Raw genomic sequence first — 15,850 nt, 5'->3', positions numbered from 1 at the left:
CACCACACCTCCTGCCAGTCACCTGGCCGATATATGTACTGTAGGTAATTGCAGATCACACACACACACCGGAAGAGCGCCAAACTCGTATACTGTTCCGCAATACACCAGTCGGCCGCCTGGTGATTATACTGTGCTACAATACACGATACGCTAGCCGGCCGCCTGACTGCTATACTGCACCGCATTACACGATACGCCAGCCGGCCGCCTGGTTGTTATACTGTGCCGCAGTACACGATACGCTAGCCGGCTGCCTGTTTTTATACTGTGCCGCAACGCACACTAAGCCAGGCGGCCGCCTGGTTGTTATAGTGTGCCGCAATAGACACCAGGGCCTCGGCTAACATGTTAACTACTGGGGCAAATGCCCCAGTAGAGTCAAGGAATGCCCCAGTAGTGGTCAGGCTTTGCCCAACCTCCACAAAATGAGAACATATCAATATTAGCGTACATTCTTTCATTCGGGAGCGGTTGAAGATGTTTGTGGCAAGAAATCAGGGGCGGCGGAAGAGGGAGTTACGGTGTGCAGCTGCACCCTCAATTTCCATAAAAAAATATAGGCTGCATTGGCAAACATATCTTTTTGCACCCCATAATCCATCTTCGTTCGAAAGAGCGTCAAAAAAAAAAAAAAATGACGAAATTACTTCGGCCACTTCGGCAAATTACTTGGCCAGGTCAAAGGTCAGGTCATGGTGAAGGCCAAATTTCGCCGATTTTCAGGTCGAATATCGACAGTTTACAAGATGCCGACGCATAACTCGGGAACCAATTAGAGCTACAGCACCGCGGAAAAGCGCATTTGATAGCCATTTAGCATGCTTTCTGGTTATTTCTCTTAGATTTGACCTAACATCAACGGTTTTGCCTGCAAGGGGCAAAAACTACCAAAATAAACGATTTTTTTTGGAACAATTTTTCTGCAATAACTTTTCACTCATGCCTTGCACGAGCTTTCTTTTACCGACATCGTGTTTCTCTCGTCAAGACATCAGATTAACTACAATTTGACCTTCAACGTCAACTTGAAAATTCGACCTCAGGTCAAGGTCATGATCTGACCGGAAATTCTCATGTTGCATATCAGTCGATCTGAATCGTCGAGCCAAACACAACTAAGGCATTTTCATCGCTCTAGCATGCCTCTTTCAAAGTTATTCGCGAAAAACTGTTAGATACCATTCGTGAACTGAGATGACCTAGGGGCATAAACAAGGGTCACGGGTGCTATTTTCATGTTCAGTGTGTCGAAGTCACGTACAGTGTTTTATAGTGTTTAGAATAACTTTCCTCCAAAAGAGGTGGTTTTGAATTTTCTCCCATTGACTTGGGTATAATAGAGGTCGCAAAATTGAGCTGACCTTAGGTCACCGATGTGAAAATTCCGAGATATAAATTTTGTACATGCTGTTGCTCTTATCAACCGCTGAAAGTTTCAAAGCGATCGGTCACTTCGTCGGTGTAGCTACGGCATACCTACATTGAAACATTTTATGAGGTGAGGTCACTTGAAGTTACCTGGTGACCTGATCTTGAATGATCTTGGTCTGAAATTTTTACAACACGTGTAGAATTGATGGATGATGGAGCGCCGCCGTTTTTTAGATATCCGCGAAAACCCTCAGGAAAAACCGCAGGTGTTACACCCCCCCCCCCCAGCAGGGCGCCAACACACTTTGTGGATTTGCCCCAGTAGTCAAAATTCCTTAGCCGAGGCCCTGATAGACACTCGGCAGTCACGCAGCGCACTAACCTTGTATGTTCGGAGTTTGTCAACTGTGCAGGAGAGCACCGCCTCCCGACCTTCTTGCACCGTCACATTTTTCACCGTGCCCACAAACTCGGGTCTGTATGCCAGTCCTGCAGCATGAGCACAAACGGCAGACGTCAGTCGGTGGGTAGCGGGAGAGATGATTTATAAACAGCCTCACTTATAAACGCTTCTTGAAAAGTACAGACAGCGACTCGCAATTGACGAGGATTGCCCTATCGATAGTAAGTAATATGCAGGAGGAACTGCAATATAATAAAACATAGCAAACCCAATAACTTCATAAGCGATTGGGGGTTGAAGTATGTATATGCATGTCAGGGAAGCTTTACTGCCATTGTTTTGTGATTCACGGCAAGCGGCAAAACGACTTAATCCGTTTTTAAGAACCATTCACACTGTTCAGAACACTCATTCGTGTATATTCGTGAACAAGGGACTTTGGGCAGTCACGAGGAAATGGTTAGCTAAAACTTTGGTAAATGCTAAAATAATTCCCCAATCATCCGTATCAATCACCTACGGCTCAACTAACTATATTCACATGACACCTGCATATTTTGATGAAACGCGCTTTTATCATTAACCCACACTTTATCGGTTTTAACCACTCTGAGTGACACCGTATGACTGCGCATTATCGTTTCCCAACTATTCTGCCAGGCCCCGAACTGAGTGACAGCTAGACGACCAGTTTGACTTCACCCAGTCCTAACTGCCCAAACATTCTGTCTCGGCCCGTCCCCCTCCTTCGTCGGGAGGGAGAGACCGTCTTTGACCGGATGTGGCCCGAGGGTCCGTCTGGCAGCCTCTCGTGTCCGGAAACAGCGCCGGAACTGGCGAGCGCCGACACGATACAGCGAACGGACCGTTTTTGTAGCCGTGCCATCTCGGGTCCACTCGTGTGCGCGCCTCTCACGCGGACAATTCATTTTGTCGGACTGGACCGGCGGCGGGCCACCGGGGCGCAGACAAAGGCCGGCGGCGGGCCACCAGCCACCTCCGGCACTGCTCTAACCAGTACCGGTCGGTCCACAACGCCGCGAGATGACATAAGTGGCATCCCGTCGATAGGCTGTATTGTAGCCTGAAATCTGATATAAAAGATCTCTGACTCAACTAGGCATCAATAAAACACCTAGAGAAAATGCGCGATGCATCATTGATGCTGCTTGAGTGACTAAATTAACATCCAGGTTGGTTGTCAACTGAAATATCCAATCTATTGCTGGCCTTCCATCAGCTGCCTTCGTCCTGGGACTGCACCAATCCCTATTCGAGTTCCATGAGCTCTGTCGATCCGACCCGGCGCGGCGCGATGCCGTGTTCCCGGTTCGGCCCCAGTGACCGTGAGGTCGGCAGTGCACGGCGGCGACCGCCGGGCGGCGGCAGACGCCGCGGCAGCGTGCCGTGCGTGAGAGCCGACCCCTTTCTTCTGTCAGACCAGACAGCCGGCATAATGACATGATAAAACTGGCATCGACCGAGCGCTGTAAAACAGACGTCCGCGTCATTATTACGGCGTCGGAGCGCGGCGCGGGTAGCGAGGATCGCTAACCAATCAGACGGGGACCACCGAGGGACCGGAAAGGCATCGCGGCCAAATGACCGAGTGGACGCACAAAATTAGTGTTAGAGGATAGCGAGGGTGCTTCATGCACAGCGAAGTGACTGCCGACTACACGTTGACATGGGTCACTGTGTGGTGAGTTATTCGTTTTTTTGCAACTCATCTGTTGCATTGCATCGCTTTTTATATTGTGTCGTTTGACTATCCTCACGATGATTGAGAGCTGACGTTTGATTGCCTTTACAGTTGATAAAAGTGTGGAGGTGTTGAGTCGCACCGGCTAACTCGAGCAGCTTTTAAATAATCATGTAACACAGTCTGCCCAACATTCAGAATACCATGCTCGGTGATAATAAATCATGACCAGACTAACTATGCCGTATGCTAATTTAGGGTGGGTAGCCGTCGAGGACAGCTCTAAGTTACACAGCAATATTTGATGAAGTCATTCGCACCCCGCCCATGAAAGCAGCACCTGGAAAATCTGGAATTTTAACCGTCGCCTGCGAAAATGTCTGGCACTGCTCGGACCCCTCCAAGGGCGTCTGGCCATGCGATCGCGGTCATTGGCCTCTGCTGGCACGGCTGGCCCGTCCGGCCGGGGAGGGCCCTTTCCAGCTACCGGCGCCGCCCCCGTCCGTCAGTTTATTCGGTGTAATCGCCGTCCCCGTGCCGGCCTTCGCATGACTTCCATGCCTCCGCACCGTTCGCAGACTCGATTACGGCGCCAAAGACAAGTTAAGCACTTAATACAATCGGTGCCGGCGCGTTAGAGCGTTTACTGGTCCGTTAGCCGGCGCGCGGGAGGGCCGGCCTGCTGGGGCGCGGCGCTGGTGACGGTCCGCGCCTGCCAACGGCACTCTGACACGCCACCCGACACCGGCCCGACACTGCCGCCGGGTCAGACACAAACGCTACGGTCAGAGACGGACGTCAGCCCAGACACTGCCACCGTGTCACACACAAACGCCATGGTCAGAGACGGACGTCAGCCCAGACACTGCCGCCAGATCAGACACAAACGCCATGGTCAGAGACGGGCGTCGGCTCAGACACTGCCGCCGGGTCAGACACAAACGCCATGGTCGGAGACGGACGTTGGGTCGGAGACACACGCCGGCCCAGACACTGCCACCACCGTCACCCGAATGTCTCGCTGTAGGCGCTGTTGACTGGTGAGGCAGGCAGCCAACATTCTTTGGGGGGGGGGGGGGAGCAGATTTTTTTTTATAAATTTATAGGGTGTTCACTAAAAATTGACACAAACTTTGAATGGCTGCATATCAAAAGTGAAGCAAACTATCACGATTGAACTTAGCATAGAGATAAAAGGGACGTTTTTATCATACCGAGCATAAAATTTCACGGGTGTAATGAAAACAGTGGCGTTGGAGGTCGTTTTAAATAAGGACCACCGAAAGCCCATTGGCAGGCTTTTCCAAAATAGTACGTCAATGGGAGAGTCTGGCACGTACAAATACCTAATGAAAGCTTAAAATGTCGAAATTTGTTACATACCGTATGGTGGGACGAAAGTTCTAGTGGGTGTGGGAGTCAGAAAATCTGAAGTGGTGCAAATGTGAAGATATTGCCTAAGGAAAGGTCGGGGCCCCGAAAATGCACGTGGAGAGGCTTTTTGGCACCTCACGGCGCAATGCTGCCGATCAGTAAGGTATTATCTGTGCCTAAGCGAAGAACATATATCACACCTGAGGCTAGGATGAGTTACAACCGGCGTAAATGATTTCTCGAAGCGACTGGGAACAACATAAGGCAAGAGAAGTAAAAATACAATGGTCAAGACAGGGCCAAAAATTGCAGAAAAAGATCGATCTATTTAAGGAAGAAAAATCATGTTTTTGTCAAAGGGCGACAATTAACTACTATGCATTTCAGACCCTCTGGAACAGTCCTTTTTGGCTCTTTCTCGTTACCTAAACGCTTGATTTCAACCAAACTTTGACACAATGAGTTTCAAGGCCCTACCTAATTTTTACTAATATGGCCTTTTAACAAAATGTCAAAATGAAAGGCACTTGTCATTGACTTGTCATGGTAAAAATTGATCGGAAAACTCTGCGCCGTGGTAGAGGCTAGCACGGCGTAGCAGCGTCAGCTGTTGCGCCGCAGCTAAGCTCCGCCCACCGCGCCGCGACACCGGGACCGGTCACTCATTCGCCGCTCGGGCTCAGAGGGACGTGGAGCTCTGCAAAGGACTGGAAGAAGACACACGCTAACGCACCTTCCCTTGCATGAATATGTGTCGTATCTCGCGCGGAGAGAATAAGGACGGAATTAATGCAATGCAGATCGGTGTATGAATAAAACGATAAGCACTCCTTCTAGCTACACATTAAGCTCCTGCAGAAAGCCTTCCCTACAAAATTGAAAGCATCTTATTTTCAATAATTTATAGCAAGCTTCTCCGCTGACCGTTTTCCTACAGGCTATGGTGCATTTAAAGAGTAACGAGACATAATCTACCGCATTGTCTTTAGGTACGTATGTGACATTCAAGGGCCTTATTTAATTGAGGGTATCCACATATGTATGTACATACTTGTATTTCGTTTTTGTTTTACATTAAATATTTTTTTGGGGTAGCAATAGTCAATATTTCCATAATAGTTATTTCCACAATGCTTTAAGAATATGGTTGATAGAGCTTAAGGCCGAAAAACAATAAAACAAGGAAAGATAGGATGACTTGACATGATAATGTGGATATGCAACATCGAGAGTTAATGATCGCCCATCCTCCACTCCCCCTTGTCAGTCTGTCGTCTATAATCTCTATCTCCGTCACTTGTCTCTGGTCTACCATCTTTGTCTGTCTTTCGTCTACCGTCTTTGTCTCCTGTCTCTGCTCTAGCCGTAGCGTTATACGTATATTGTTTGTTGTCCACTAGCCACAGTCTACCGTTCGTGTCATTGTCACTTTGTCTCCTCTTCCTTCCTCCGTCCTTATTTGTTGCAGAACAACTTATTAAAAGTTAATGACATGCAAACAAGTGCGCCACTCTACCGCGCCGCGCGCGCACCCGCACGCCTGCCGGTCAGACTGCGACTGCCGGCGACATGACCCGAGGCAGGACCGCAAGTGGGCGGAGCCAAGCCGCAGTGTGCTAGTACGTCACGACCAATCAGAGGGGAGACAGCGCCCAGCCTGTGTCAGCCTCTAAGCAGGGCTCTGACGACCTTAACATTATCAGTCAATGACAAGTGCCTTTATTTTTCATTTTTTGTTAATAGACCATATTAATAAAAATTAGGTAGGGATCTCAAACTACCATAGCCAAAGTTTGGTTAAAATCAAACGCATATACAGCGAGAAATAGCCGAAAAGGACTGTTCCACAGGGTCTGAAATGCATAATAGACAATGAAGTGTACTGTAGTGATGTTATCAATGATACAAGAGCTAACGTCCATTTAGTGTCCAAGCTAACGCTGGATGCCGTGGTACGTGTGTTATTTCAGAGCATATCATCAGTTCGACTTTATTCCTCCAGGCCGGTCTTTTACAATATGATACTTTCTGAGTTAAGTGTATTATTTAGCACGAGGTTAATGCACAACAACATATGTAACCAGAAGGTGATCTTCTGGTCCGACCTCGCGCCAGCACACTAATCAAGGGGCGCCTTGGGGGCTCCGGCCAATGTAAAAATTGTATGATTGGATCAAGGCCCGATATGCCATTTGCCACGACTGAAATTTAACAAATGAGTATCTAATGTGATTTGCCGAAGGCTATAACGTATGTTGGTGTCTTTAAATTTGATACAAAATATCAACTGGCTGCTCGTTACCACCATGAATTGGCCAAATTCCCGGTCTACTGGTGCCAGAGCTTGTGGTGGAAACACTTCCAAGAAAATGTCCAAAAAATGACCTACGGGAATCAGGCAAATCTGTTGACGCTCTACGGCTTGCAGCAGATGCAATGTGCATTACAACAATGCCTCGTTTGTTTAAATCGGTACATTTTTACCGAAGATACAGCCTGCTAAACTTTGTCTCAATTTTTAGTGAACACATAGTAGTCCGAACATTTTGATGGGAAGGATTCACAAGGACAGAGCCACCGCTAAGCGAAGCTTGTTGCGATGACCCTGCCCTCTACCCTACGATCGCGCAATTCCGATTCTATGGCAGAATTTAGAGTCCAAAGTTAAACGTGCGCACAAAGCCGCGCACGACCGGTCCCCTCGCTGACTTCGCCTGGCTACGGCCTGCCACCAACCGCAACCATACCTGTCAGGAGGCCCATAAATGTCGAGCGCCCGTCGCGCCTCGAACCCGGACTATCGTAACCGAGAACGCGTGCTCTCACCACGCGGAGTCCAACGCTCTAACCAACTGAGCTACGGGACCGGCAAAAGAATGTGCATATGCGCTGAGGAAGAGCATTTTATAAAAGAGATGATGAGTCGACACTTAATTCGAGGAGTAAGAATTGTTAGGTACCATTTGAGGCGACTGCATGAATACTCGTACAGGTGCCATTAAGTCATGATTTGATTCACAGGCTAATTCCATGTAATTGACAATATGCCTTTGATCAGTGATCACGAGTTGATCGCAGTGTCATTTACCTATCTCTCACACTTTCTCAGGCAACCGTTTTTGTCTCTTATGGCAAACAGCGGGGCCTTCCTAGCGCTCTCCTTCATCCAATATTTGGGTTATAGGCATTTTTTGTGTAGCACTTAGCAAAAACTGAAGTCCTAACTCATTCAAGCTCAGTAACCATTTGCAACAGGCCAAATTCTGTTGGTTCCTCAAGCATTTACGGCGCCTGGCCAGCACTCTCATCCCGGACATCTCGTCTGCTCGCTGCGGCTGGTCAACCGGCTCCGTGGGCCGTGATGTGCCACCGGCCGATCAGGGCCGAGTACCGTGCATCGCGCGATGGCAGCAGCCGGCCGCCGCGCGCCGCGTGCTATCCTACAACTGTCCCCATAAAGCAGCTCAAGGCGAAATAAGAGTGGTTCTCCGGTGCCGGCCAGCGCTCTCCGGTCATTACCAATGCGCCCCCACGTACTGTCGATAAAATCAATCTATTTCATGCCCTCAGAGTCAAAACGATTCGCGTTCTTATTTTCTTATCGTCGCCGAGTCCTGTTAGTGGAATCGCTCCCCAGCGGCGGCCGGGCCGACTCGCTCGGAGCGCGGCGGCGATGGCGCGCCGGCGACGGCCGTGGCGCGCTACTGCGCCGGAATCGGAACGGCCGGTCGGCATGATTTAATGGGCTGACCGGGCGGCACGGCCGCGGTCCGCTACAGGCCCGTGTCGACCACTGCAGGGGCCGGTCGCTGCGCCTTGGGGTAGTGGGTAGTGGGCTGTGTTTGGTGTGTTTTCCGACTATTTAGGAATGGTTCCAGCTTTAGGAATCGTCAGCTGACAAAACTGGAACGGATTCTAGCTAATCTGTTAGCATTATGCAGATGATGAGAAAAAGTATGAATAGTGAGGACTCATGACGGTAATAATTTTACATTTAACGCAAAATTTATTTAAGCCTGATTCTTTGATCATGATACGTTTTTAACATCATATTTACAGCCAATCCTGCACTGAGAAAAAGTGAAGAAGAGATCTGCGTGGAGATGGAGCACGGTAATGCTTTGTTATGACTCAAGTTCCGGCTGGTGTAGGGATGTTTTGCTTTGGGTAGCTTGGTGAAGCTGCCGTCATATCTTGACGGCCCGCAGAGACCGACCACGAAAAACGGCTTCCGCTCAGCCAATCCTGTTCTGCTGAAACCGAAAATAGGTACTTACATACATTGGTGGCGTTGGTAGCTCCTACACCCGACGACCTTGTGTGCGTTGCGAGTTGTAGTTCAGCCGTACCCTCAGAGCTATATCTACCTACAAACGTATAAAAATAGCGACTATGTGAGCTGTGAAAATAATGGAGCATCTTACAAATATGACGCTGTCAATTCGATGACCCGAGTGTGCGACTGTTCAAATAAAAACTTCCACAAGGTGTTTCAAGCTGGGCATCGTAACCACATTTTACATTTTCCTGCCTACCAGTTCTTTACTGGAAAGTTCATTGCACCCATCTGCAATATTTTCTAAATCGTGGGCCTATTTCTAGAAAATCTCAAGTATGTTCAAATTATACGGATTGCCAGGGTATAAAAGCTATAGGAGCCGGTGCTAAAAGTCCAGCCATTTTCAGCTGCGGCCACTTCAGAGGTCTAACTCCACCTCTGGCGGATAAGGAGTGGGCATTTGCCGGCGCGAGTTAGGGCCGCCGCGGCCGCGCTGGTGCCGGTACCTGCGGCCGCGCCGCCCGCCCAGACGAGCCGATAAGCCGCCACAATCATCATCGGCGCACGTGCCGGCGGCGACAAGTGGCGCGGCGGCGGCGGTCGCGGCGCGACAGAGACGTGACGCAGCGCGGCCGGCCGGCACGCGCTGTGTAAACCAGCTCAGCAGCCGACATTAAACAGCTGTCTGTATAAGCAGAGTACGACGTAAACTGAATGCTATGGTGGTAGCTTGACCTTTCTCGCCCCATGTTGACATTCCGGTGAAGTATCGTCAAGGCCAGTTGTAAATACATATACCTAACCTATACATGTAAAAAGTATGCTTCCGAACAAGTTAGTGTGACCAACATGTCCGTCGTCACGGTATGCGTTGTCCACAAGTTAGGTTATGTGCCGCCGCGCGGGCGTGTTTTGGAACACGGCTAGATATGCAAGTGCATGTCAAGTAGTAATGTGTTTCTTCGACTTATCGGCTCTGAGAGTTGTTGTTAGGTCTACATGCGCATCATTTTATGAGGCTTTTGATATGCCTAAACAAATCGTAATTTCAGGAAAACGGGTCAGAGCAGAAGCCCAGAATTTCTTTTGGGGACAGCCAAATCGACCCCAATAAGACTACGGCAATGCAACGCATCGCAACTAGTCTTGCATGATAGCATATGTGAGGTTTGTGTTCTTCCGACTTACCTAGTGGAAGAATAACGAGGACGATTATGACCGTTTTCCCTGAGATCATGCTTCGAGCATCAGTACTGGCTCATCGCTTCAATAGGTGCTCCGGCTGAAACGAAAAACATCGTCATAATGTCATAATTTACGTGCTAACCTACTATTCTATTTCTAATAAGTACACGCCTGCACTTGTATCGAATCCTTGCTAATAGGTTTAAATATCTTATGGTTCAGGGGATTAAGAAGTATATGTAGAAGAAATATATGTAATTGCAGACTATTTGCTTTCCTTGATATGGGCATCTGATTTGGTTGGCTGTTCCGCCAAGATTGGTGCTACCTTCCAGAAGAGCCTACTCGGTGCAGCCCCTACCACTTCCTCAGTACCTAGGTGCAATGCATTCTTTCTCAAATCGACCGTTCACAAAGCGTTAGCGGCACTGCCATCATCACGGCTGAAAACGAACAAAACGACGAAAGATGGTCAAGTTGCTTTAGAAACATAATCATCATTAGCTTAAGTGTACAAGACGAGCATTCAGCTTGAATATCAATTAATAGTTAACTTCAAATGGATGCCTATGCCTTTGGTAATTTGATATAAGCAAAACAATGCTTAATCGTTAGCTTTCATCATAATCAGGAGTCGGATTGAACGACACACCGACCTTACGTTTCGTTTCCAAGTGATTACCGAAATCACCACTCAATTTGCCATCATCTGCAGTCTCCTTGCTCCGCGCGCCGCCCTTCGCCGAGCGTTCCGGGAATCTACCGCGGCTACTTTACGGCGAGTTTGGTCTGTCGAGGGGAGACGCGGCCTGCCGGTCGAGTCTGGATGGTGGTTGCGGCTCTCTTATCCCGGCCTCCCTCTCCTGGCCGTGATATATTGAATGATGGGGCAGAAGTCGGCGGCGGCGGGGAAGCTGCTGGACCATACCGTGAGCCATTAGCAGCGATCCGCCGTTTCAGGAGCACCGGAAAAACGACAGGAGCTCTCTGGGATACCTCGTCTTATGCCACACAATGAAGGGCCTCAACTACTACCTATCTCACCGGACGCTGCCAGCTGCGAGCCCTCCCCTCTCGTCTCGAGGGTCTGCCTCCGTCGGTCCGCAGCGGCTCTCTCCCGGCGGAGCTTGGCTGTTGTTTGGTCTCCGCTATCGCTGTTTTGTGCGACGCCGGCGGCGTGGCGGCCGCATGACAATCAGGTACGGCGGCAGGCCGGTGTCGCCGGCAGCCGGCTAAACGGCCGGCCGACAGCAGCCACTTGGCCGCCGGGTCATCAGCGTTAGCTGGCCATCATCGTCACAAGGAGCCGAGACGACCGGTCGCGGCGCCCGCCGGCCATAGGGCCAAATCCACACAGCCGAGCGAGCAGATTGGACAACCGTTCGGCGCCGGCTAGCTCGAAGGCCGGGGTGGGGTGCTGCATGCGCGATATGCGATTATCTGGGGCTCGGGCACCTTCGAGAGGATTCGATGTTTTAGGATCACCAGAGCTGGCTGCATGCCCGGCATATCGATTTCACAAAAAGAGCACACCACACTACGGTCGGTGTCTTAGAACGGTCGTTGGAATTATAGGAATGCGTTCCACTTTCTTACACGGCAATTTGAATGGATGATCTTAATCTGGAAGAAGAAAAAAAAAACGCGAACTGCATTATCATATTGTATGTAACGTGTAGGGACTATTGTTGTAGGTATGTTGCTTTGTTGTGCCGACTCGGCACCAATCGGCTGACGGTGGCGCACGGTTCCGGCTCCGCTTGCCTCCTTCGCTCCTCCCTTTCGCGCACAAAAACATATCACACCGTGCTAGCGCCTGCAGGGTCACCGGCTCGGGGCCTGGCGCGCGGGCCGGCCCCGAGTGCCAGGGTGCTCGGGGCCGGCCCGCGCACCGCGCGCCGACTCGCCGGTGGCCGACGCGACACCACAAAACAACATACCTACATACAACAATAGTCCCTACAAATGCTAAGCATTATACATTCTTTTCTTGATCTCCAAACTATCATAATCATGCTAGTTTTACTTTTTCTATACCAATAAGTGAAAATAGTGGCTAAATATATCGACCCAGCTCATTTTTTTTTATACATATTTCCAACCCACTGGCACCGCCTATGCCACCGTAGCCCTGTGTAGGCTATTGTATAGGCGCAACTTCAGTAATGATCTCTTACATATAAGAGTCCCTTACCTTGCTCTTCGCATTACATAAATGCAATGCTGTCATACCTGTAGTATCTACTACAACTTCTTCTCATTACTTAAACTTTCTCTCAGAAGACACCAGTTAAAGTTTATATGGTCAAAAGTAGGCATATGCTAATTTCTACACTTCATATCCATTCTCAGTGTTTAAGCTGTGATCTAAAACTCTTATGCCTTAAAACGTATATTTTGGCCATTTTGGTCATTTGGAATTGCCAATGTCCTTTCTATAAGACCGCGTAGAATCGGTGAGGTTGCGACTCACACCTCTTTCGCGAGTAATCCCTAATTAAGCTATTGCTCTGTGAAAAAAGACGAGCATGCTGCTCTCCTTGAGAGACCCCATTTCAAGGCGTCAGATCAATCGAGACCTTACAGGTCAGGTCGATGAGTGAAAGGTTGGATATTCGGCATTTGGCAAATAACTTAACCCGCGCATGACTCGGGGGGGGGGGGAGCTCTACAGAGCCCATTCCGTTTTTCTGCAATATCTTCTAAACCGCTTGACGTATCAATACGAAACTTGCAGTGCCTTCAGCAGCATCAATTTGACACCTTGTGTTAAAATAAAAAATCTAGCTACCACAGATCGGCCGAAAATGACGCAAGAGTGACGTCATGTCGGCCAATTTCGATGCACAACGTTTAACGACGGTAATCGCTCTCAAAAGCTGAGTTTTTAGGCTAGATCCGATTTCTTTGCATTTGTGGACTGAGAATATATGTGGCTATCAAACTGTCGTCTCGGATTTTCCAAATTTTAAAAAATCTTTATGTATATTCCTACAATTACCAAAAATGATTTTTCTTCTTCCAAATTGACTTTTTTTGGAAAAACCCAAAATATATGTGATAGTACACCCACCGATTAACTACTGTAAAAGTTTTAACCCAATGTTTAAAAGATGGCTGAGTTGTACACATTAGAATCAAAATTTTGCAATTTAGTTTGTCAGAACTATTTTTCAGTTGGTTTTTGACATCGTACAGTAATATAAATCGCACCATCGTTTGCCTGAGCTCAATCTGCATCTATTATGCATATTTTTGTGAATTTTCAAAATTTGATCTTTTTTTACCTGAAAGTGACCTGACCTCAGCTAAATGCCGCTGAAAATAAACTCAAATGACTCATACGATGCTGTTTTTGAAATAAATCTATGAGTGAAATGGACCATATAACATGCGTCACGTGACTGATACATGACATTAAATATCCGTGACCTAGGATGACCTGGCCTTGATCTAAAAAATTCGAAGTAAAAGATTGGTTCCATCAGGGTATCGAATGAACATATCAAGGAGTGTGTAACCCAAAAATGAGCCTAATCGGACCTATGCGTTATGGAAAATACCCCAGCCATGCGCGGGTAAAAAGGGTTGCATAAATACAAATATTGGTCAAAACACGTTCGAGGGCCATGTGCCTCCTTACGTTCGTCTTGTGACATGGGTTCATGTAGCTACTTTTTAGTGGGGAAAGGCCTAAACAAGGTTTATCCCAATTTCCAAGTGAACTCAGACTGACTTGTTTCACCAGGACACATAGATAATCCGGGTGCTCAGTGGAGTAAATTAAAAACTTATGACCAAGTTTAATCCATAAAGTAGCCTAGTTATATAGCCAACATCATGCATGACATTGCATGACCTTACGTGACGTTGACTTAAGTGCAACCTTATATGGCTTTTAGAAAATTATTTAATATATATTAAACCGCGAGAAGGTAGGGTCGGCTCAGACGTTTAAAAAATTTCTACCTACGAGCGATTTAATAATTTTATCCCGTACCGCCGATATCTTTCGGGCGCTTAAAAAAGTAAAAAAGGTCAGGTCGTCAAAAAGGTCATTTTATATGAAAAATACGACATATTTCAGGCTAGACAAACTGTTTACAAGACCTTTAACAGTTTGTTAATCATCTAGACGTTTATAACAACTCAGTTAGAAGGCCACTTTAGACCGAACTAACATTCACCAATTGCCACGAACATGACCTGACATATGACGACGCTTCTTCCCCAGCAGACCTGACGAGGAGCTGAAATTCGAAAACTTTGTGTCTAAAGGATGAATGTAAAGGCATGAGAAATTCCAAACCGATCCGGTGTCGTGTTCTGAAGATATGTGCGAAAACCATGAGCTGCTCATAGTCACTTGGACACGTTGATTTAACCTTTGATTCAACTTACAAGGTGATTGTAATCCGCTCCTGTGAGAACCCGTAATGGTTTGGTTCTCATGATGTGATTAGTTAGTATAAGAGGGTACAGGGAAAAGAAAATATGAACTAACAACTTATACCAGCATACTAACGCCGTGACAAACTGACGTTTCATCTGATGGACGCGCTCCCAAAGTCGCATGGGCGATCGTTCCGGACACCCCTCGTATGAGCTGCTGCTGTTGACTGTTTGCCCCTAACGTGTAAGTATGTGCGCATTTGTAAAAGAAACAGTTATGCAGCATAGTATGTAGTATTTGAACGTCATTTCCAACCCTTTCGCGTGGGGAATAATTTCGAACATCAGGTGTCGGGCGGCGGGAACTATACTTGAACTTATCTTCAACCCGTTCGATGTTTTAAAAGCTGCCTACGCATATTTTGTTTGTCTCTCTTCGTTTACATGCTTACAGATCACACCTTCATACATTCAGCTCATATCTGTGGATCAACAACTTGTAAGACCTCCCTTCGCATCGGTTTCTCTTTCTGATGGTTGTTTTAGATGACCTGCAAGCTGATTTTTTATAGCTTTTAATATACGAGTTCCTTGAATAGGCTCATAGCGTATTATAATGAGTTCTTGCGTTTCCAGTTTGATATTCGATGAAAACATTCGAACCGCGCAGTCACCCTTCGTTACAGACACGCTAGGTAAAACACAAGACAAGGAAAACATGCACAAATCAGCTGAGTTTTGGGCATACAGTGAACAGAACTTATTCGTGGGAGGCAAAATTTAAACAAACCACCTCACCTTTTCGAACTATTTTTAGGTGGAAAGTCGTCCAGTGCTTTGCGATTACCTTCTCAATGAATTGAAGGCGCCGGGCCTGCTCCAGCAATAAACTGCACACCCCCAGCCAAGTCACTGAGTCGTGTCCCTCACAGCACCCACTGGCAGGGGAGCAGTGGCGGGCCTCGTCACGTGCTGGGGGCGGGGCCAGAGGCACGCCGGCTCTTTTGATTGGTCGAGCACCGGCCGTGACTGGTGGGCACACTCGGCGGGGAAGAGGCGGGTCCTCCAGTGCACTGTCCTGAGACATTACACCGGCGGCCTTCCACGGCCCTCACACGGTCAAGGCTCCGCTACTGACCTG

General features: G+C 48.0%; 1 protein-coding gene across 2 annotated transcripts in view; it reads right to left on the bottom strand.

The window, feature by feature from the left end:
- Nucleotides 1–15,649, bottom strand: part of LOC122363356 (neurotrimin-like) — a 30,919-nt gene extending 15,270 nt beyond the window's left edge. The window contains exons 1-3 of one of the 2 annotated variants that reach the window (XM_043332532.1): nucleotides 15,557–15,649; nucleotides 10,321–10,414; nucleotides 1,757–1,863 (exon numbers count right to left, since the gene is read on the bottom strand). In XM_043332532.1, the coding sequence (XP_043188467.1) occupies nucleotides 1,757–1,863; nucleotides 10,321–10,369 (156 nt within the window). In that variant the 5' untranslated portion in view covers nucleotides 10,370–10,414; nucleotides 15,557–15,649. Of the gene's footprint in view, nucleotides 1–1,756; nucleotides 1,864–10,320; nucleotides 10,415–15,507 lie in introns of both variants that reach the window. The other variant, XM_043332531.1, reaches the window with a different exon arrangement.
- Nucleotides 15,650–15,850: the final 201 nt, after the last annotated feature.

The sequence above is a fragment of the Amphibalanus amphitrite genome, unplaced genomic scaffold, assembly GCF_019059575.1.
Source record: "Amphibalanus amphitrite isolate SeventyFive unplaced genomic scaffold, NRLGWU_Aamphi_draft 000617F_arrow, whole genome shotgun sequence".
Lineage (NCBI taxonomy): Eukaryota > Metazoa > Arthropoda > Thecostraca > Balanomorpha > Balanidae > Amphibalanus > Amphibalanus amphitrite.
The sequence above is the reverse complement of the archived record's forward strand: the minus strand, read 5'-3'. Positions and strand labels throughout refer to the sequence as shown.